Source organism: Hypomesus transpacificus, unplaced genomic scaffold (assembly GCF_021917145.1).
Source record: "Hypomesus transpacificus isolate Combined female unplaced genomic scaffold, fHypTra1 scaffold_27, whole genome shotgun sequence".
In the NCBI taxonomy this organism is placed as follows: domain Eukaryota; kingdom Metazoa; phylum Chordata; class Actinopteri; order Osmeriformes; family Osmeridae; genus Hypomesus; species Hypomesus transpacificus.
Window position 1 is genome coordinate 3,177,636 of NW_025813796.1, and position 22,213 is coordinate 3,199,848.

General features: G+C 40.4%; 1 protein-coding gene across 1 annotated transcript in view; it reads right to left on the reverse strand.

Annotated features, from left to right (window-relative positions):
- Positions 1-22,213, reverse strand: part of LOC124463163 (fibrillin-2) — a 131,274-nt gene that overhangs the window by 90,314 nt on the left and 18,747 nt on the right. Inside the window, exons 6-7 of the mRNA XM_047014931.1 lie at positions 7,240-7,437; positions 4,809-4,934 (exon numbers count right to left, since the gene is read on the reverse strand). Of these exons, the coding sequence (XP_046870887.1) occupies positions 4,809-4,934; positions 7,240-7,437 (324 nt within the window). The remainder of the gene's footprint in view (positions 1-4,808; positions 4,935-7,239; positions 7,438-22,213) is intronic.

Genomic DNA, 22,213 nt, shown 5'->3' on the forward strand with positions numbered 1-22,213 from the left:
TTCTGCCCTATGTACAGTAATGGTTTCCTGAGCAGTTTTAGCAGCAATCTTCATCAGCCACTTTTGACATGGAACATCATAGTTCAGATCTATTCTGACAATAAATCTAAAACTAATGTTATCATGCTGTTTTTAATGATGAGGAAAGTTGTGGCATGTATTTACTTACAACTAAGTAAATCATTTATTCCACGTTCTCTTCCATGTTGTATGTCATGTACTGTACTGTTGGGTGAAGCATCTCTGAACCTTGGAAGTGCAATGGACCGAAACTTGATAGTCTACTAAACTAGATAACAACATAGACATAGAGGACATATTAAATAAATAATGTAATGGTGTTATTACAGTAGTATTTGGCTTGGGTTAAGTTGGCTAACAAGCAGCCGTTGGAAACATAAACATGCACAAAATAGTATAAGGCACTAATTGGCAGTTTGATAAGTACTTCTACAGTAAAGCCAAGGTGAAAGGAAACGTTTGGGTAAGTTACAGGCTGCTAATGAAGATCAGAGGCATTGTTGTGGGATAATTATTAATATAATTAGTAATTAGTGACAAGGCCAAGATGCAAAAATGAATTAGCAAGGCTGTCAGTGAGACAAATGCTAGGAATTTGCTAGGAGTGATAGTTGCATAGAGCTAACCTGTTCAGTTCTCCATAGCCACATGGTTTCAAGTTAAGACTGGGAACAGTGTGCAAGGACTTCCCCATAAAGCACCCCGGAGGCATTTATTTTGTTGTATGTAAGTGAAAGTAGTTTTGCCTTGAAATATCCATTCCCCCAAATATCAATAGATATATTACAATGTACAATTTTAAATCAATAGTGAGCAATTGATCCAGCATGGCTTGTAATAGAAAATTACTATTCTTTAAGATGTCTATAATATTCTTTGGCCTAGAACAATTATTGCTGAAGTTTTAACTTCTGTAAAGCTAGCATGACCTTTTGGCCTAACACAGTATTGCTTAAGTTTCTGTTTGCTGACAAACGTCTAACAAATGTGACTGTTTAACCCTGGTTGTTCTCCTCTCTTGTCTCAAGCTATGTTTTTGATATTGAGCATCTGTATTCAGTTCTGCAACCTATTTCCCTTTTTACTTTCTGTTTATTGAAGAGTTCCTCTTTTGATAGACATTAATTATTGATCTAATGATGTAACTGTCTGGAATTACTATATAAAAGAGTGCTCAGATCATGACACCTTTAGAGAGCCTTTCTACTCCAGACATCATTAGGTTCCTCCGGTAGGAGGGAACCTATTGTTATTGTTGGTATTCTTATTATTAGGTTCCTCCGGTAGGAGAGAACCTATTGTTATTGTTGGTATTCTTATTAGGGTTCCTCCGTCAGGAGGACCCTATTGTGTTTGTTGGTATTATTATTATTATTATTATTCTAGTAATTTATCTCATGAACACATTGGTAAAAAGTTTTGAAATTTGGCATATTGATACAACATGCCACAACTACGGCCCAAACACAGACTGGCCCACATCAGACCATAGGGGGCACCACAGGAAACGCCCAAAAGTCCGATTTTCAAAGTGATAGCATTTCCACCCCATTGCTCCAATTCTTCTGAAACCTGGTGTGCATGTCTTATTTCTCATGGCTACCAAAAAAGCCTCAAGGAACTAACCTGTGTTCAATCAGTTAGATGTTTGTAATGTTATTGTTGGTTAGTTAATATAATCATGTTGTGTAGTTTAATCGGACCAGAGAGTCGGCTGCTAAACCTCACAGGCTTTCTTGCAAGGAGCTAAATATGAACGCTGCACTAGCCCAGTTGCTCACATGACTTTAGTTTGATGTGCATTGACTGACAGTCTGGAATTGTTAATGGCCAAACATGAAGTCGTTTTGCTCTCTTGTTGTCCAAGCCTCGATTTTCTGCAGTGTACATGTTTATGATATTATGCCGTTTTGCGGAGGAACCCGCATCGCTGCTTGCAGCTATATTTATTATTATTTTTCTTCTCCTTGCGCCCCAATATCTCAAAAGGTCCCTTGTCATACATTTTCTAATTTGGGACATTGATACTACATCCAAGTGGGTACCCCCAAACCAAATATGGGCCACATCGGACCATAGGGGGCGCCACAGGCCACGCCCAAAAGTCAGATTTTCAAAATGATGGCATTTCCACCCCATTGCTCCAATTCTTCTGAAACTTGGTGTGCTTGCCTCATTTTTCATGAGGAACAAAAAAGTTTCAAGGACCCATAAGGTCCGCCATGATGTATTTTCCTGTACTGTGATAATTTGGGAAAACCTTCAAAATTCCTCTTCTCTTGAACCAAACGTCTAATTGACTTGAAATTTGGTGCAGATATGTATCATTGACGTATTGAGAAATGTTACTTAAGGCAAGTGAAACAAGTACAAAATGGCTGAAAGGGGTGTATTTATGTAAATGTCCACATTGCCTCAATAAGTTTGTGTCACTAAATCAAATGTATTTTTGAAGGATGGTTCAAACCTAATAGGCTTTAAGGTGACATGCCTCTGAAGTACCATGCAAAGTTTTACCTTGATATGTGCCTGAATTACAGCTGTTTGGACTTGGACCAAATCTGACAATGCTCGCCATTGGAGAAACAGCTTTTTTGATTATCCAGTTATTGAACTTTGTGTATTCCATGCCTGGGAATTGCTCAATTGGCTGAGATGTTGTGCTGGTAAGCAAAGGGTTGTAGGTTCAAAACCAGTCAGAGGCATAGTTTTAAATTTTTTATTCTGACAAAACGGTTTCTAGTCTTCCGATAAATCCTCCGGTTGTAAAACATAGCAATGCGTGTTTATTTGAGCCCATCACAACACTCCAATCGTCTGTTTAGCGAGACTGTGTAAACCACTGCAAAATAAGGCAGGTTCACCACAGTAGCTAGCTACTGGAGGTCGGATGGCTGAGCCGTTAAGGAGTCGGGCTATTAATCAGAAGGTTGTTGGTTCGATTCCCACTCGTGCCAAATGACGTTGTGTCCTTGGGCAAGGCACTTCATCCTACTTGCCTCGGGGAGAATATCCCTGGACTGTAAGTCGCTCTGGATAAGAGGGTCTGCTAAAATTACTAAATGTAAATGTACTTGTAGTCTACGCATGGTAGAGATAACGCTAATGGTTATCTCTAATGAAGTAAATTGATTGTTCTGGTGGATCCCTTGTATGTTGCTCAAATTCATTTGAGTAACCTAAGACAGGACACATCCCCACTGATGCTAGGCATGATTTGAAATTCCCTTCAATGACAAGTTATAGCACTCCAAACAACCTTTTATAAAAACTATAAGAAAGTTATTCTTTACAGCAGCAACCCAGTCATCCTGTTGTCCCATTTTTATAAGAAATTTATAATCAGTTTCAACGTTGGCTGAATCTAACAACGCTCACCACAGGAGAAACAACGTACTTTTTATTACAGTAACTGAACATGACAATATTCAACACTGAGAATAGCTCAATGGGCTTGGATGGTGACCTGTAAAGTATAAGGTCCTAGGTTGGAATCCAGCCATAATCTTATGGCCTTTCATAATTTTTATTATCTATTTAGTTCAATGGGATGACATCATTCCGAAGTACCACAAACAATTTCACCTCGGTATGTCAAAATATGATTGAATTAGAGAAGTTTCAACGTTGGCTGAATCTAACAACGCTTACCACAGGAGAAAAAGCTTACTTTTTTATACAGTTACTGAACATGACACTACTCAACACTGATAATAGCTCAATGGGCTGGGATGGTGACCTGTAAAGTATAAAGTATTAGGTTGGAATCCAGCCATTATATTTTGGCCTGTCATAATTTTTATTATCTGTTTAGTTAAACAGGACGACATCATTCTAAAATACCCTGCACAAATTCATGCAATTTCACCTTGAAATTCCTAACCTTTGTCGCAAAGCTGACCAAAGCTAATACTCTGCCCTTTCTATTCATACAATCTCAACAGTTGGTGTGTAGCAGAGAGGATAGAGACTGACTTGTAACCTTATGCTCATGAGTTCAAATCCCCATTCAGCCTATTGTTGTTGGCCAAACATGAAGTAGTTTTGCTCTCTTGTTGTCCAACTCTCGATCTTCTAAAGTGTACATGTTTATAATTTTTCCGGAGGAACCCACATCGCTGCTTGCAGCTATATTTATTAGGGTTCCTCCGTCAGGAGGACCCTATTGTGTTTGTTGGTATTATTATTATTATTCTAGTAATTTATCTCATGAACACATTGGTAAAAAGGTTTGAAATTTGGCATATTGATACAACATGCCACAACTACGGCCCAAACACAGACTGGCCCACATCAGACAATAGGGGGCGCCACAGGCCACGCCCAAATGTCCACTTTTCGGAGTGATTGTATTTCCACCCCATTGCTCCAATTCTTCTGAAACTTGGTGTGCATGCCTCATTTTTCATGAGGAACAAAAAAGCCTCAAGGACCCATAAGGTCCACCATGATGGATTTTCCTGTACAGTGATAATTTGGGAAAACCTTCAAAATTCCTCCTCTCTTGAACCAAAGGTCTAATTAACTTGAAATTTTGTACAGATATGCCAAACATGAAGTAGTTTTGCTCTCTTGTTGTCCAACTCTCGATCTTCTACAGTGTACATGTTTATAATATTTTGCGGAGGAACCTGCATCGCTGCTTGCAGCTATATTTTATGGTACTGTTTTAGGACTACTCTTCCTTGATTTCAAGAATAAACAGATAAAGACACATTTTTCTGACCTCAGACATTCAATCATAGAAATTCCATCAAAGGCTGTAGTCACATCCTGGATATGCTTACCCTCGCACTTCTGGGAGCCCTCGTTCTGGCGATGGCCAGCTGTGCACTTGCACTCGTACGAGCCCACAGTGTTGATGCAGCTTCCTCCCTGGCACAGCCCTGGGATGGCCTGGCACTCGTCAACGTCTGGTCAGGAGAGAGTGAAGAGAACATAAACAACTAAAAGTGAATAAATAGTCCATACTACATGCAGTTGATATCATTTATCAACATTGGCAGCCACTACACACATATGGCACTTCATTAAATTGAGCCAACATCCAACAAGGATGATTGGGTAATCTTGCAGAAACCATAACAGCCACATCATGACATTGTCATACATCTCTTCATTTGGTATTTGATTTCCCTCAGATGTAAAACTACACCGGACTCAACACAAAACACTGGACTCAGTAGGGGGGCAGGGGGGGGTTCTGGGATGTGAGAAAAAGAGCGAGACAGAGGTACTGCATATTTTATGTAATTTCCCAGATGCATTTATCCATATGTACAGATCAACAAACTGCGGGGATTTGAACCTGCATCCTCTGAAAGGGCAGTGAAACACACTGAACAGGAGGTTTGTCCTGTTAAGCTGAGCGTGACTGCAATTTGGCTGAAAGACTGACAGACTGAATGAACTGATAGTTTTCATAGATGACCCTGTTCGAAAAAAGGTTTGACTTCAGTCGCGCACAAAATCCATTAGAGAGAGTCAACCACAGCTGCCCTCCTGACAATTTCAACCACACAGAAGCAGCATTCATTTAACTTAGACTATACCCTACGCAATGTGAAAGGGAAACAGAATCTCTTCTGTGAAGAGAGTGAGGAAGGGATGAAGGAATGGCCAGAAAGAGAGAAATATGGAGGATGAGTGTGTGTAAGGGGGGGGAGCCTGGAGAGAGAAGTAGAGAGAGTGAGGAGAGACTAACAGAGAGAGAGAAGAAACAGGGAGGGGGCCTCTAGTACATTTCATTAAAGCAATCACCCCTTAATACAATGCTGGACAGCAGGATGAGTCTGGCCCAGCCTGAACAAGCTCAGGCTGTCCCAGTGAGGGGAAGGAGGAATGAATGTTCAGCTAGGTGCTAACTCTCTCTCTCTCTGACGCCCCCGCACACTGTATGATAGAGGGGGCACGTGGGCCAGAGCTATGGTAACAGCCCACAGCGAGGACAACAAGGCGGGGCAGTTAAGTACCAGAGAGGAGAGGTTCAAGAGAGAGGGAGAGTTGGAAGAGGGAGCGGTATCAAGAGAAGTAGAGGGTTGGTGAGACAGACAAAGGGAGGAAGAGGGAGAGAGGGAGGGGTTAAAATATGGTAAGATGGAAAGAGGCCTATTAGGGAAGACAGCTCTTTGCAATTGACCTTATGTGTCTCCAATGTGTATCCAATATCATATTGTCTGGGTGGGTTGGGGATCTGATTTAAACTGTGACCTATGCTCATCTCATGTATGTGATCTGATAACATTGTTCTATATTTCAATTTCAATTCAAGAATAAGATAAGAACAAAACAGCATTCAACTCATTGCTTAACAAAATAGCGAATAAAAAAACATTGCTTTCCTCTCTGTATTTTTCGCTACTCTTAACTGCACAACCTAAAAATACAAATTCACCAAATTCACACGACATGGGCACTGGTATACGTTTGGGGGATAGGACCTGGCACAAAAAGATGTATCAATACAATTTGCAGACATGACTTGGTTTAAAGATATACAGTACGGAAGTCCCCCTTTTCTCTTCGTCTTTGAAAATCATGCCAAGCAGGGTGGGGGTGGGCTATCACAGGTCTCTACAGTCTGACAGGCACTTCAAAAACATTGGAAGACTGGAAAAATGGCATGGAGGTGGGGTGGGAGTGGGGAGAAAAGAGAGGAAGGAAGTGATGAAGACGAATAGAAAGGGGGAGCAACAGAGGGAAAGACTAGAAGCTGGATGGAGGAACTGGAGAGAGAAACAGGATATTCATTAAGCCCCTGTCAGAGATGCTCTATAGTTCAATACAAAAAACATTATACATTTTTGGAATATGTGCAAACTTTGTTAGATTGTCATGTGTTTTACATGGGTGGTTTTAACAAGAGGAATAGCAACTCAACACAAACACATATATGTACTCACAAACATTTCTCTGAGGTGGGCAACCAGTATGACAGACACCCTGCTGGACATACAGTATTTGGACACAAGGACAGATACACATAGTAACCTTGTCTATGTATCTGTTGTCACAACTCCTGTAGGGACATTCAGTGTCTTCCTACCCCTCTTCAGCACTTCCCCCTCCCTGCCTGATATTGACCTATTTGAAGTCGAGAGAGGCCAGACAGTTGCTTCGACAACTTGACAGATAACAGGATGTCAAAGCTGATATTGGAGTGATACTGTGAGTGTGGTTTAGCCTCTTTGCTTTGATTGCTATTGTAAACACACTCACCCTGGCAGGCTCCAGTGCGGATGTTGGGGATGAAGCCTCGACGGCAGGGCTGGGGCTGGGCCAGGCACATCTCACAGGGGTGCCCCCAAGCACGCCCCACAGTGGCACAGCACAAGGTCTTAGTGCACACGATGCCGCTCACCTGGCCCTGACACATCTGGTTGTTGACTTGGGTGAAGCAGGGGCCTGTTCTGTAGTCTGGTGAAGGAGAGACAGGGTTCAAGTTAAAGTTTCAGATATATTGCCATTTATAATATAAGTACAAGTACTGTACCGGTACATTGAAATTCTTACATCCTGTTCCTCTTGACAGTTTCCAAGCAGTCTATCTGAACCTATCATAAATAATCTCACCTTTTAAAATTAAGCCTTAATCCTATATGAGCTACTAATATTATGAACAATGTACATGATACAAATACAGTTAGAATATAGCTGCAAGCCAATGGCAAAATATTATAAAAATAGCTGAAAAACAGCAGATATTGTAACTCTTCTTGAGTTTATCTCTTTCCAGAATCTCAGTCAATGCACAATTAACAATAGTCATCTAGGCAACTGGGCTACATGCAAGCTCATGCTCAGCTCCTTGCAAGAATAGCCTGTGACAGTCTAGCAGCCGACTCTCTGGTCCCATTAAACAAAACAACATACAAAATCTGGGTAACCAACAAGATTATATTGACTAACCAACAATAACATTACAAACATCTAACTGAACAAACACAACAACTTAAATCCCTCCCAAGGCTGCTGTAACCAAACTATTTTCCACAAGTCTTTGCGTTTTTGGACATGCCGTACTGCATGCTGGGTACCCAAGGGTGCTGACGCTGATTATCTAGCTGTGCTCCGACTGCGTGATATGAGTATTAGTTTTTTTATCAGCTTTGGGACAAAGGTTAACGGTTGACATTTTAAAGTGAAATTACATGACATTGCGCATGGTATTTCAGAATCATGTCTGCCTGTTTAACTAAACAAGTAATCAAAATTATGACAGGCCAAAAGACTGTGCCTGGATTCAAACCTGTGACCTTGAGCTTTGCAGGACAACGTTTCAACCCATTGAGCTACCCGCAAGGCTGAGAAATTCTGATCAGTTTCTGTCAACAAAAAAAAGCTGTATCTCCTGTAGCATGGCTTGTTCGATTCGGCCAAAGTTTAAACAGTTGTAATTCAATGATCTTTTGACATATCAAGGTGAAATTACGCAGGGTACTTCAGAACGATGTCATCCCGTTAACTAAACATATATTCAAATTTAAGACATACTCAGTGTGGCTGGATTCAAACCTACGACCTTATACTTTGCAGGTCACCGTTCCAGAGCTATTCTCAGTGTTGAGTATTGGCATGTTCAGTTACTGTACAAAAAAGTAAGCTGTTTCTCCTTTGGTAAGTGTTGTTAGATTCAGCCAAGGTTGAAACAGCTCTAATTCAATCATATTAACATACCAATGTGAAATAGTTTATGGTACTTCAGAGGGATCTCATTTTGAACCCTATTAGGTTTGAAAAACCATCAGTCAAAATTATATTTGATTTATTGACACAAAGAAATTGAGGCAATGTGTACATTTACTTAAATACACCTCTTTCAGCCATTTTGTATTTGATTCAATTTCCAATTGAGCCATTCCCAGGCATGGAATAAACAAAGTTCAGTAACTGGATAAGAAAAAAAGCTGTTTCTCCAATGGCAAGCATTGTCAGATTTGGTCCAAGTTCAAACAGCTGTAATTCAGTCATATTTTGACATATAAAGGTGAAATTGTTTATGGTACTTCAGGGGCGTGTCACCTTAAAGCCTATTAGGTTTGAAAACCCATCATTCAAAATGACATTTGATTTAGTGACACAAACATATTGAGGCAATGTGGACATTTACATAAATACACCCCTTTCAGCCATTTTGTATTTTATTCAATTGCTATAAGTAACATTTTTAAATACGTCAATGATACATATCTGTACAAAATTTCAAGTTAATTAGACCTTTGGTTCAAGAGAGGAGGAATTTTGAAGGTTTTCCCAAATTATCACTGTACAGGAAAATCCATCATGGTGGACCTTATGGGTCCTTGAGGCTTTTTTGTTCCTCATGAAAAATGAGGCATGCACACCAAGTTTCAGAAGAATTGGAGCAATGGGGTGGAAATACAATCACTCCGAAAAGTGGACATTTGGGCGTGGCCTGTGGCGCCCCCTATTGTCTGATGTGGGCCAGTCTGTGTTTGGGCCGTAGTTGTGGCATGTTGTATCAATATGCCAAATTTCAAACCTTTTTACCAATGTGTTCATGAGATAAATTACTAGAATAATAATAATAATACCAACAAACACAATAGGGTCCTCCTGACGGAGGAACCCTAATAAATATAGCTGCAAGCAGCGATGTGGGTTCCTCCGGAAAAATTATAAACATGTACACTTTAGAAGATCGAGAGTTGGACAACAAGAGAGCAAAACTACTTCATGTTTGGCCAACAACAGGCTGAATGGGGATTTGAACTCATGAGCATAAGGTTACAAGTCAGTCTCTCTATCCTCTCTGCTACACACCAACTGTTGAGATTGTATTTACATTTATTTTTTTAGCAGACGCTTTTATCCAAAGCGACTTCCAAGAGACAGCTTTACAAAGTGCATAGGTCACTGATAATAACAACAAGACAAGAAGCCCCAAAGCATTACGGGTAGTCAAAAACAAGTACACATTGTGAACTACCAAAAATAGTGCTAAAGGGAAGAAACCATAAGAGCATGTAGTTAAGCAAGTTACAATTACACAATATGAATCTGTAAGTGCAAGTGTACCTGTAGGAAAGCAATAAAATAGGATTAACTAAAATAGAATACAACAGTTTAAATCAGCTACCACTAACCAACAAGAGCAACAGTCTAAGCAAGAGTCGTTGTGATCCTTGAGGAAACTAGCGTTGGGTTCAGCAAACCATTCCTAAGTACCGTTGTACTCCCGGAACAAGTATGAATAGAAAGGGCAGAGTATTAACTTTGGTCAGCTTTGGGACAAAGGTTAAGAAACGGTTGACATTGCAAGGTGAAATTGCATGAAATTGTGCATGGTATTTCAGAATGATGTCATCCTATTGAACTAAACAGATAATCAAAATGATGACAGGCCAAAAGATAATGGCTGGATTCCAACCTACGACCTTATACTTTACAGGTCACCATCCAAGCCCATTGAGCTATTCTCAGTGTTGAATATTGTCATGTTCAGTTACTGTATTAAAAAGTAAGTTGTTTCTCCTGTGGTGAGCATGTTAGATTCACCATGCCTAGCATCAGTGGGGATGTGTCCTGGCTTAGGTTACTGAAATGAATTTGTGCAACAGACAAGGAATCCACCTGAACAATCAATTTACTTCATTAGAAATAACCATTAGCGTTATCTCTACCATGCGTAGACTACAAGTAGCTAGCTACTGTGGTGAACCTGACTTGTTTTGCAGTGGTTTACACAGTCTCGCTAAACAGATGATTGGAGTGCTGTGATGGGCTCAAATAAACACGCATTTCTATATTTTACAACCGGAGGATTTATCTGAAGACGAGAAACCGTTTTGTCAGAATAAAAAATAAAAAACTATAACTGTGATTGGTTTTGAACCTACAACCCTTTGCTTAACGGCACAACATCTCAGCCAATTGAGCCATTCCCAGGCATGGAATCACAAAGTTAAATAAAGATAATCAAAAAAGCTGTTTCTCCAATGGCGAGCATTGTCAGATATGGTCCAATTTCAAACAGCTGTAATTCAGTCATATTTTGACATATCAAGGTGGAACTTTGCATGGTACTTCAAAGGCATGACACCTTAAAGCCTATTAGGTTTGAACCATCCTTCAAAAATACATTTGATTTAGTGACACAAACATATTGAGGCAATGTGTACATTTACATAAATACACCCATTTCAGCCATTTTGTACTTGATTCAACTACCTTAAGTAACATTTTTAAACACGTCAATGATACATATATGCACCAGATATCAAGTCAATTAGATCTTTGGTTCAAGAGAAGAGGAATTTTGAATGTTTTCCCAAATTATCACTGTACAGGAAAATCCATCATGGCAGACCTTATGGGTCCTTGAGGCTTTTTTGTTCCTCATGAAAAATGAGGCATGCACACCAAGTTTCAGAAGAATTGGAGCAATAAGGTGGAAATGCCATCACTTTGAAAATCGGACTTTTGGGCGTGGCCTGTGGCGCCCCCTATGGTCCGATGAGGCCCATATGTTGTGTGGGGGTACCCACTTGGATGTAGTATCAATGTGCCAAATTAGAAAATTTATGACATGGGACTTTTTGAGATATTGGGGCGCAAGAAGAAGAAAAATAATAATAAATATAGCTGCAAGCAGCGATGCAGGTTCCTCCGCAAAAATATTATAAACATGTACACTGTAGAAGATCGAGAGTTGGACAACAAGAGACCAAAACCACTTCATGTTTGGCCAACAACAATAGGCTGAATGGGGATTTGAACTCATGAGCATAAGGTTACAAGTCAGTCTCTATCCTCTCTGTTACACACCAACTGTTGAGATTGTATGAATAGAAAGGGCAGAGTATTAGCTTTGGTCAGCTTTGCGACAAAGGTTAGGAATTTCAAGGTGAAATTGCATGAATTTGTGCAGGGTATTTCAGAATGATGTCGTCCTGTTTAACTAAACAGATAATACAAATTATGACAAGCCAAAATATAATGGCTGGATTCCAACCTAATACTTTATACTTTACAGGTCACCATCCCAGCCCATTGAGCTATTATCAGTGTTGAGTAGTGTCATGTTCAGTAACTGTATAAAAAAGTAAGCTGTTTCTCCTGTGGTAAGCGTTGTTAGATTCAGCCAACGTTGAAACTGCTCTAATTCAATCATATTTTGACATACCGAGGTGAAATTGTTTGTGGTACTTCGGAATGATGTCATCCCATTGAACTAAACAGATAATCAAAATTATGAAAGGCCATAAGATTATGGCTGGATTCCAACCTACGACCTTATACTTTACAGGTCACCATCCAAGCCCATTGAGCTATTCTCAGTGTTGAACCTTGTCATGTTCAGTTACTGTATTAAAAAGTACGTTGTTGGGGGATCACGTGATGCACCGACCCGGATAGACGTGGGAAATTCGGCTCCCCGCTGAACTGCTATAAACTCTATTTTTTAACAAATACTTCACCAGTGGACAGCTCTGAAGGGGGCACGTTTGATTTACAATGTCAATCGACGCATTCTTTACGCTCCCTGGGTCGAGCAAGAAGAACAAAACAGTTCGTAAAAAGGAAGCTAAGGCTAAAGCTGCACAGGCTAACACAGCCTTTAGCCAAAACAATGAGCTTGATTCGGAGGATGAAGCAGAGGTAGCGCTCGGGACCAACTCCACCGCCAACGAAGAGCTAAGTGATCAACGAGACCAAAGCATTGTGGACTGTGTTACTGCAAACATAGAACGGATGTTAGACCGCAAACTAGCCAACATAATCAAGCCAGTTAACGAAGTCTCGGAGAAACTTGACAGTCTAATACAGAGGATGGGGACGGTCGAACAGCGGGTCTCGGACCTCGAGGACGTGTCGTCAACATCAACACCCCGGATGAGAGACATGGAAGTTCAACTGCAGAAGGCAATAGACCGTCTGGAATCCTATGAAAACCAGAGCCGACGCCAAAACGTGAGAATAATCGGCCTGAAAGAAGGTCTCGAGGGCAAAACACCGGTCAATTTTTTTGAAAAATGGATACCAGATATCTTGGATATGCAAACCGACCGCATCCAGCTTGAGAGAGCGCATCGCACAGGCCCGCCGACAAGAGAGGCCGGTAAAGCGGGACCGAGAGCGATCTTGGTGAGGCTCCACGATTATACTGACAAACAGAAAATTCTGCAAGCAGCGAGAAACAAAGGTACGCTAAACATCGACGGCAGCAACGTGTCTTTCTACCAGGATTTCTCCGCGGAGGTTGTGAGGAAGAGGAAGGAATCTGCAGGTGCCCGTAAACACATGAGAGAAGCTGGAATACGCTACTCTTTTCTGTACCCTGCTATCATCAAAGTATTCCACTCCAATGGCACCAGCTCCTCTTTTTCCACCGTTAAGGAAATCAACGAATACATCGGCAAAATGACTGCATCAAAATAATCTTCTGAATATGTTGGTCTTCACATCTGATCAGTCTCAGGTATGATTGTAAAGTGTTCAAAAAAAAAAAAAAGCCCTGGAGGCTTCCCGTTTTCTATTTGATCTTTCTTGCGAAATGAGTATTTACAAGCTGGTATTTTACAGTGGCAGTTCAGTAGGGGAAATTGAACTTTTTATTTGTTCTACTGATCCTCATAGCTGTACTTATTAGGATTTAATAGTACGACTAGGTAACTTTTTTCTCTTTTTTTTTTTTTTTTTTCTTCTCTTTTTTTTTTTTTTTTTTGGTGTGTTTATTTTTTGTTATGCACCATCTTGATGTATCAATGTTTGTGGTGTTTCTGGGCTTGTTGTTCAGTTTTTGCTCAGAACACATTTCTAGGTTCAATAGAACTGTTCTTTTACTTACTGCTACAGGCTGGTCCACCTCACACGAGATGGCCATACTTAATTGTGACATGCATATCATAGCACTATTTTGTGTAAATGACTATTAAGATAAACACATGGAATATTAAGGGATCTAATAATGTGGTAAAGAGGAAATCCATCTTAAATACTTTGAAGAAAGACAAGATTCAAATAGCCCTTCTACAAGAGACTCATTTAGATGACGAAGAGCACAAAAAATACTGCAGGGAATGGGTAGGTCAAATCTTCTTTTCATCATACTCTACAAGTAAGAGGGGTGTAATCATTTTGCTGTATAAAAATCTCCCGTTTACTGTTACAGCTACTTTCAAAGACACTGAAGGTAGATATGTTCTGGTTAAAGGGGTATTACACGGTGAAAATATTCTATTAGGTAATGTTTACGCCCCTAATATCCAGGATGAAAACTTTTATGCATCTCTACTTTGTCAAATAGCAGACATGGACTGTCCCAACATGATAATTGGGGGTGACTTTAACTGTGCCTTATGCCCAATGACGGATAGACTTCCCCCTCAGACGAATATATCTAAAAATGCCAGGTCTGTTTTAAATATTAATAAGGAATTTGATCTCTTGGACATATGGAGACATTGTAACCCACTTTCAAAACAATATACATTTCACTCTCAACCCCATTCGTCAGCTTCGCGTATTGACTATATTTTTGTTTCTAGGTGTCTTTCACATTTAGTTGAACATGTAGATATAGGCCACATTGCTCTCTCAGACCACGCTCCTGTAGTCATGGCTATGCATCCGCTTAGACCACATGATCGTTCATATTCTTGGAGAATGAATGCAATTCTGCTTATGGATGAAAAATGTATAAAATATCTGGCAGACCAAACTGATTTATTCTTAGAGACAAATGATAAGAATGGAGCTGATCCAAGACTTGTTTGGGACACTTATAAGGCCTACATGAGGGGTATGATTATATCATATACAAGTCGGAAGAAAAAAGAGCGAACTGCCGAACAACTTGAGATAGAAAACAAACTAAAAAAATTAGAAGAAGCCTATTATACGACAAAATCAGATGCAATCCTTATTGAACTAAAGACAACAAGAACAGCATTACGTAATATGATAACAAGGAAGGCAGAAATTGATATTCTTTTCACTAAACAACATTTTTTTGAACTTGCAAACAAACCAAATCGCTTCTTAGCACGGCTAGCAAGAAATGCCCCTGTAAAATCATATATATCAGCTATATTGGACGAGAATAATGAAAGACATATTAATAATTGTCAAATTAATGAGAGCTTTAAAAGATTCTATGCTAACCTATACAGTTCAGAGATTGACATGGAGAGGCTTAGAGCAGGTGACTTTTTAGATCGGCTATGTATTCCACAATTATCAGAGGAACAGTCAAACTTCTTGGACTCCCCTATTTCCATACTGGAAATTGATAAAGCCATCTCAACACTTCAATCAGGGAAAAGTCCAGGAGAAGATGGCTTTCCAGTAGAGTTCTTCAAGATAATGAAGGGGAAAATCAATAACCTTCTGCTAAGGGTTTTTAATAAATCCTTTGAGGAGTCTAGGCTCCCGGAATCTCTGTATAGGGCCAACATAACATTAATACCAAAGAAAGATAGAAATCCAGAGCTATGCTCCTCCTATAGACCAATTAGCCTCCTTAATGTAGATAATAAAATACTATCCAAGATACTGGCTCTTAGACTAGAGAACATTGTATCCTCAATTGTGGATGCGGACCAGACAGGATTTATTAAAGGTCGAAATTCTTATCACAACACAAGACGCTTATTCCATATTATTCATTATCTTAATACCTTTAAAACGCCTGGGGCTATCGTTTCTATGGATGCTGAAAAGGCATTTGATAGAATCGAGTGGGAATATATGTTTGATGTAATGAAAAGATTTGGTTTTGGGTCTGGCTTTCTGAGCTGGATTAGATTGCTTTACAAGGCACCTACAGCTTCTGTTCTGACTAATGGACTGTTGTCTGCTCCCTTTAAAGTGACAAGAGGCACGGCTCAAGGGAGCCCACTGTCTCCTATTTTGTTTGCTCTGGCTATAGAACCATTAGCGTTGGCTATTAGGCAAAACCCAGATATCCAGGGGGTAACGCTTGGGTCAAAACAACACAAAATTCTGTTGTACGCTGATGATTGCCTTGTGACATTAACAAAACCTTCTAAATCATTAGCAGCATTAACTGAATGTATTGAATAATTTGGACCAATATCCGGTTATAAGGTAAATTTTGATAAATCCGAAATAATGATCCTAGACGATGGCATAAATGCTGAACCATCCTACATTCGTCCCTTCCGCTGGGCTCCGTCTGGGTTTAACTATCTAGGAATTAAGGTCACACCCCAGCTTAATCAACTATATGCAGAAAATATTAATCCTTTGGTTAAAAGTATCAAAGAAATGTTAACAAGATGGAGGAGTCTCCCTGTCTCATTTCTAGGTAGAATCAACATCATCAAGATGACAGTCCTTCCAAAAATACTGTATCCCATGTCCATGCTGTTTGTGAATTTTAACACAAACGACATAAAAACTATCAATAAAGCCATATCGGACTTTATTTGGAACGGCAGGAAACCCAAGATCAAATTGGTAACACTACAGCTTCCAAAGGAGCAGGGTGGATGGGGTTTACCAAATATGGAATACTATATACTATCCTTACAAGCCAGGATTATTTCTTCTTGGGTGAATGAATGTGCAGACTCCCCATGGCTTAATATAGAGTCAGTTGTTTGTAAACCATTCTGTCCTGTGAACCTGCTGGGTAAAAGCTCTAAAGAACTGCCAAATATTGCTAAAAACAATCATTTGATAACTAATGTATTGCTGGCTTGGAAAAAGCTTTCTAAACTATTCCATAACACTCATCCTCTTCGCTTTATAACAACATTGACAGATAACCCTGAGCTTTCCCCATTGGGAAGTGGATCAGACTTCACACGTTGGCAAGAAGCGGGTGTTGTCAGGGTATTTGACCTTTTTGAGAATGGGAAATTTAGGACATTTGAAGCACTGAAATCTCAATATCATATTCCAAATAGAGACTTCTACAAATACTTACAGGTCAGACACTTTGTGTATAAGATAAACAATTCGCTGGAAACCCCACACGACTCCCATCCGTTAGATAGATTTTTTCTGAACTATAAACAGCAAAAACATTTTATATCCAAGTTCTATTCTGAGATGTTGAGCTTGAACCTAGGCAAACTTGCATGCTTAAGAACATCATGGTGTAATTTGCTTAACTGTGTAATAGAAGATGATGCGTGGGACAAGATCTTGCGACTGCCTTCCAAAATTTCAATTTGTAACAGATATAGAGAGTCACAATATAATATCTTACATAAGGTCTACATTTCGCCCTATATCTATAGCAAGTTTACAACAGGAGCCTCTCCAAATTGTCCAAAATGTAAATCTCATGTAGGTACAAGGTTGCATTGCTTGTGGGAATGCGAAAAAACTAAAATATTTTGGAAGGCAGTATGCACAGGTATCAGTACAGCAATAGGTCAGCAGGTATCATTAGACCCACTTCTTTGTCTGCTTGGAAATATCCCTGTTTCTCTTAAAAATAATGAAGATGTGATTCAGTCGCTTTTAATGCTAGCGAGGAAAGCCATAATGGTGAAATGGGTCGGTGAGGACCCTCCCTCTGTTTCCACATGGAAATCTCTCATCTTGGACGTCGTGACCCTGGAAAGACTCAGACACTACATTAATGGACAGACTCAGCTTTTTCTGCAAAAATGGAGGAAACCACTGGAACTGTTGGGACTGGACTATATTTTGAATTTGAATAGATAGAAGTAATGTTTTACAATGATCACAAATTTGTTATGGATACAATGGAAATGGCTTTGTAACAAATTGTACTTGTACTGCTGTCACTGTTAAAACAAGTATCAAAAACATATCTCGCTTAACTATTAATAACACCTTTACTAATTTACTATATGGACCGGTCTGGTAGCAATGTTTTATGTTTATTGTTGTTTATGGTGTTGTTTGTACATTTGTCTTAAAAAAAGAAAAATGTAATAAAAAGAGCTTTAAAAAAAAAAAACAAAAAAAAAAAAGTACGTTGTTTCTCCTGTGGTGAGCGTTGTTAGATTCAGCCAACGTTGAAACTGATCCAATTCAATCATATTTTGACATACCAAGGTGAAATTGTTTGTGGGACTTCAGAATGATGTCATCCTATTGAACTAAACAGATAATCAAAATGATGACAGGCCAAAAGATAATGGCTGGATTCCAACCTACGACCTTATACTTTACAGGTCACCATCCCAGCCCATTGAGCTATTCTCAGTGTTGAATATTGTCATGTTCAGTTACTGTATTAAAAAGTAAGCTGTTTCTCTTGTGGTAAGTGTTGTTAGATTCAGCCAAAGTTGAAACTGCTTATACATTTCCTATAAAAATGGGACAACAGGATGACTGGGTTGCTGCTGTAAAGAATAACTTACTTATAGTTTTTATAAAAGGTTGTTTGGAGTGCCATAACTTGTCATTGAAGGGAATTTCAAATCATGCCTAGCATCAGTGGGGATGTGTCCTGGCTTAGGTTACTGAAATGAATTTGTGCAACAGACAAGGGATCCACCTGAACAATCAATTTACTTCATTAGAGATAACCATTAAAGTTATCTCTACCATGCGTAGACTACAAGTACATTTAGTCATTTTAGCAGACGCTCTAGCGACTTACAGTAAGTACAGGGATATTCTCCTCGAGGCAAGTAGGATGAAGTGCCTTGCCCAAGGACACAACGTCATTTGGCACGGGCGGGAATCGAACCAACAACCTTCTGATTAATAGCCCGACTCCCTAACGGCTCAGCCATCTGACCTCCAGTAGCTAGCTACTGTGGTGAACCTGGCTTGTTTTGCAGTGGTTTACACTGTCTCGCTAAACAGACGATTGGAGTGTTGTGATGGGCTCAAATAAACACGCATTGCTATGTTTTACAACCGGAGGATTTATCGGAAGACTAGAAACCGTTTTGTCAGAATAAAAAATTAAAAACTATGCCTCTGACTGGTTTTGAACCTACAACCCTTTGCTTACAAGCACAACATCTCAGCCAATTGAGCAATTCCCAGGCATGGAATAGACAAAGTTCTCCAATGGCGAGCATTGTTAGATTTGGTCCAAGTTCAAACAGCTGTAATTCAGTCATATTTTGACATATCAAGGTAAAACTTTGCATGGTACTTCAGAGGCATATCACCTTAAAGCCTATTAGGTTTGAACCATCCTTCAAAAATACATTTGATTTAGTGACACAAACATATTGAAGCAATGTGGACATTTACATAGATACACCCCTTTCAGCCATTTTGTACTTGATTCAATTGCCTTAAGTAACATTTCTCAATACGTCAATGATACATATCTGTACCAAATTTCAAATCAATTAGACCTTTGGTTCAAGAGAAGAGGAATTTTGAAGGTTTTCCAAAATTATCACTGTACAGGAAAATCCATCATGGCGGACCTTATGGGTCTTTGAGGCTTTTTTGTTCCTCATGACAAATGAGGCATGCACACCAAGTTTCAGAAAAATTGGAGCAATGGGGTGGAAATGCAATCACTTTGAAAATTTGACTTTTGGGCGTGGTCTGTGGCACCCCCTAAGGTCAGATGTGGCCCATATTTGGTGTGGGGGTACCCACTTTAGTCAGGTGGCTTAACGAAAATACCGATACCGACTGGACAAAAGCACCAAACTTTGCATGGGTCTTCCTTAGGGCTTAGTAGTCAAATTTAGCTTAGGAGCCACCCCTCCCCCCTCCCCTCTCTTCAATTCTTTTCGACCAAGCACATGAACAAGAAAACAAGATTGTCAAAGGTTCAGGTGGTGCTGTTGGGCTTACAGAGAATCCTGCTGCCTTCAGATGGTGGATGCTCTCTGGACCAGAATTAGCCAGACTAGTGAAGCAGTATACCTCCCTGATGAGGAAACAGAGATCTCCACGAACTTCCAGCACCATGAGCAGGGTCTCTCGACACAAAAGACTTTCCAGAGACAAGTTTCCAGCCTTTCAGAAATCAAGCGAATGGGCAATCCCTTCTTGGATGACTTCCCTGATTTAGTAACTCTTGACAATCGCAACTGCACAGATGAATCAGTAATAGCCACAGTGCGCACTTTGGAGTCCACAGGCAAGGAAAAATACCAAGACTTTGTCAAGAAGGTGCTTGATGACCGCACCCACTCTATCCATGACCCAATCAAGAGAAATTCTCTGCCGCTCTTCAGAAAATGTCATCCCAAGCAAACATCTAAGCAGGGAAAGAAGATCAAATTGCTTCAGAATAATGTAGCCCTCTTTGGCAGGCTGTACATTTCAATGCAAAGCCGGGATGGAAACTTGGATGATTTCTTTGCACATGAGATACAATCCTTCCCACCTTCTCTGTCAGACCTTGGCGCACTTCACTTACCAAATACAAAGTCTCACCTGCTCCAATGTCTTGACCAGCCTGGGCAAGCAGAGCCACCTTCAACCTACAACTGCAAAGTCCTAGATGGTGCCGTCATCGTCCACTGCTTGCCCACAACCAGAGTAAGCACATTTGATGAGTATGCAGATGCAATATTCATCCCTTACCTAGAGAGTCAGCTTCGGGATGCAAAATGATTGGATCTTGTTTGGGACACTTACACCACAGACAGTTTGAAAGAGTCTACCCGAGAAAAGCGAGGCACAGGTGTACGAAGGAAAGTATCAAGTCTTACCAAGCTTCCTGGCAATTGGATGGACTTCCTTCGGGACTCAATGAACAAGGACGAACTGTTTGTTTTTTGACTTCCAAGATTAAAGAGTTTAGCTGGCCACAAGACAAGGCTGTCTACGCCACATCAGGGCCAGCTGTGGTATCCATTGGTTCCAGCAGCCCCATGAACAACTGCAATCAGGAGGAAGCAGACACGAGGCTTGTAGTCCACATTCTTCATGCACTGGAACAAGGGGAGACAAAGTTCCTGGTACGTACAGTGGATACAGATGTCATTGTCATACTTGTTGGCACCTTCCATGACATGCTTGCGACTCAACCTTTGGTCGACATCTGGGTTGCTTTTGGTATGGGCAAGAATTACAGGTTTTACCACATCAACACCATCTGTGCAAGCCTCGGGGAGTCACGATCAAAAGGCCTACCTGTGTTCCATGCATACTCTGGCTGTGACACGACCTCTGCATTCAATGGAAAAGGCAAGAAGTCAGTATGGCAAGCCTGGCAGTCTTATGAAGATGTTACAGAGACATTTGTATTTCTGGCCAACCATCCCTTCCAGCAGCTCGATTCTGTATGACAAAACCAGCCCTTTGACCTCAGTCAATGAAGCAAGAAAGGAACTTTTCTGCAAGAAGAATCTGGCAAGGGACAAATTGCCACCCACCCAGGATGCACTGCTCCAGCACCTGAGATGAGCAGTGTATCAAGCAGGAATCTGGACTACCAGCACACAAACACAGCAGGTGGTTCCTTCTCCACAACAGTATGCCTGGAACAAGGTATCCAACTTATGGGTGCCTGTTTGGATGACAACTCCAGAAGTTTCAAGAGCGTGCAGGGAGCTCATTAAATGTTCCTGCAAAGGAGACTGTTCCAACTGCAGCTGTGGCAAAGCAAACCTGGACTGTTCACCACTTTGCAAATGTAAATGTGTTCTGGACTTCTGAGAGTGTTAACTGTTTTTGAATTAATTCTGAGTTCTTTCCTGCATTGGGTCTGCGTTTGAGTCCCTTCCTGCAATTGTTAATACAGGCTGGACAAAAGCACCAAACATGCCCTGCTGCCCCCTCCCCCGAACTCCCACTCCCCCACAGACTCTCCCCCACCCTCTGGTGATAAATAATGTTTGAGATATGGCACGACATGTGAAAACTATGGTGGCGGACAACACCAAAACACAGATATTGTACCACTAAACACCAATAAAATGTGTTAAAATCATTAGTAAGAGCAACCATAAAAAAAGTCTAGGCTTGTTTTTGTTTATACTAATTAATGGATCTAAAATGTATTAGATGTAATTCGTTTTTAATATAATTACACCATGTCTGTGGACAGAAATGGGCCGAATTCTGAAAAATGGGCCCGAATTCTGAAAAATACCCTTAAATATTAAATAGGGAGGGGGGAGGGGTGGCTCCTAGGCTAAAAGTGACTACCAAGCCCTAAGGAAGCCTCATGCAAAATTTGGTGCTTTTGTCCGCCCGGTAACGGTAATGTCGAAAATACTCGTTAAGCCACCTGACTACTTGGATGTAGTATCAATATGCGAAATTAGAAAATTTAAGACAAGCGACTTTTTGA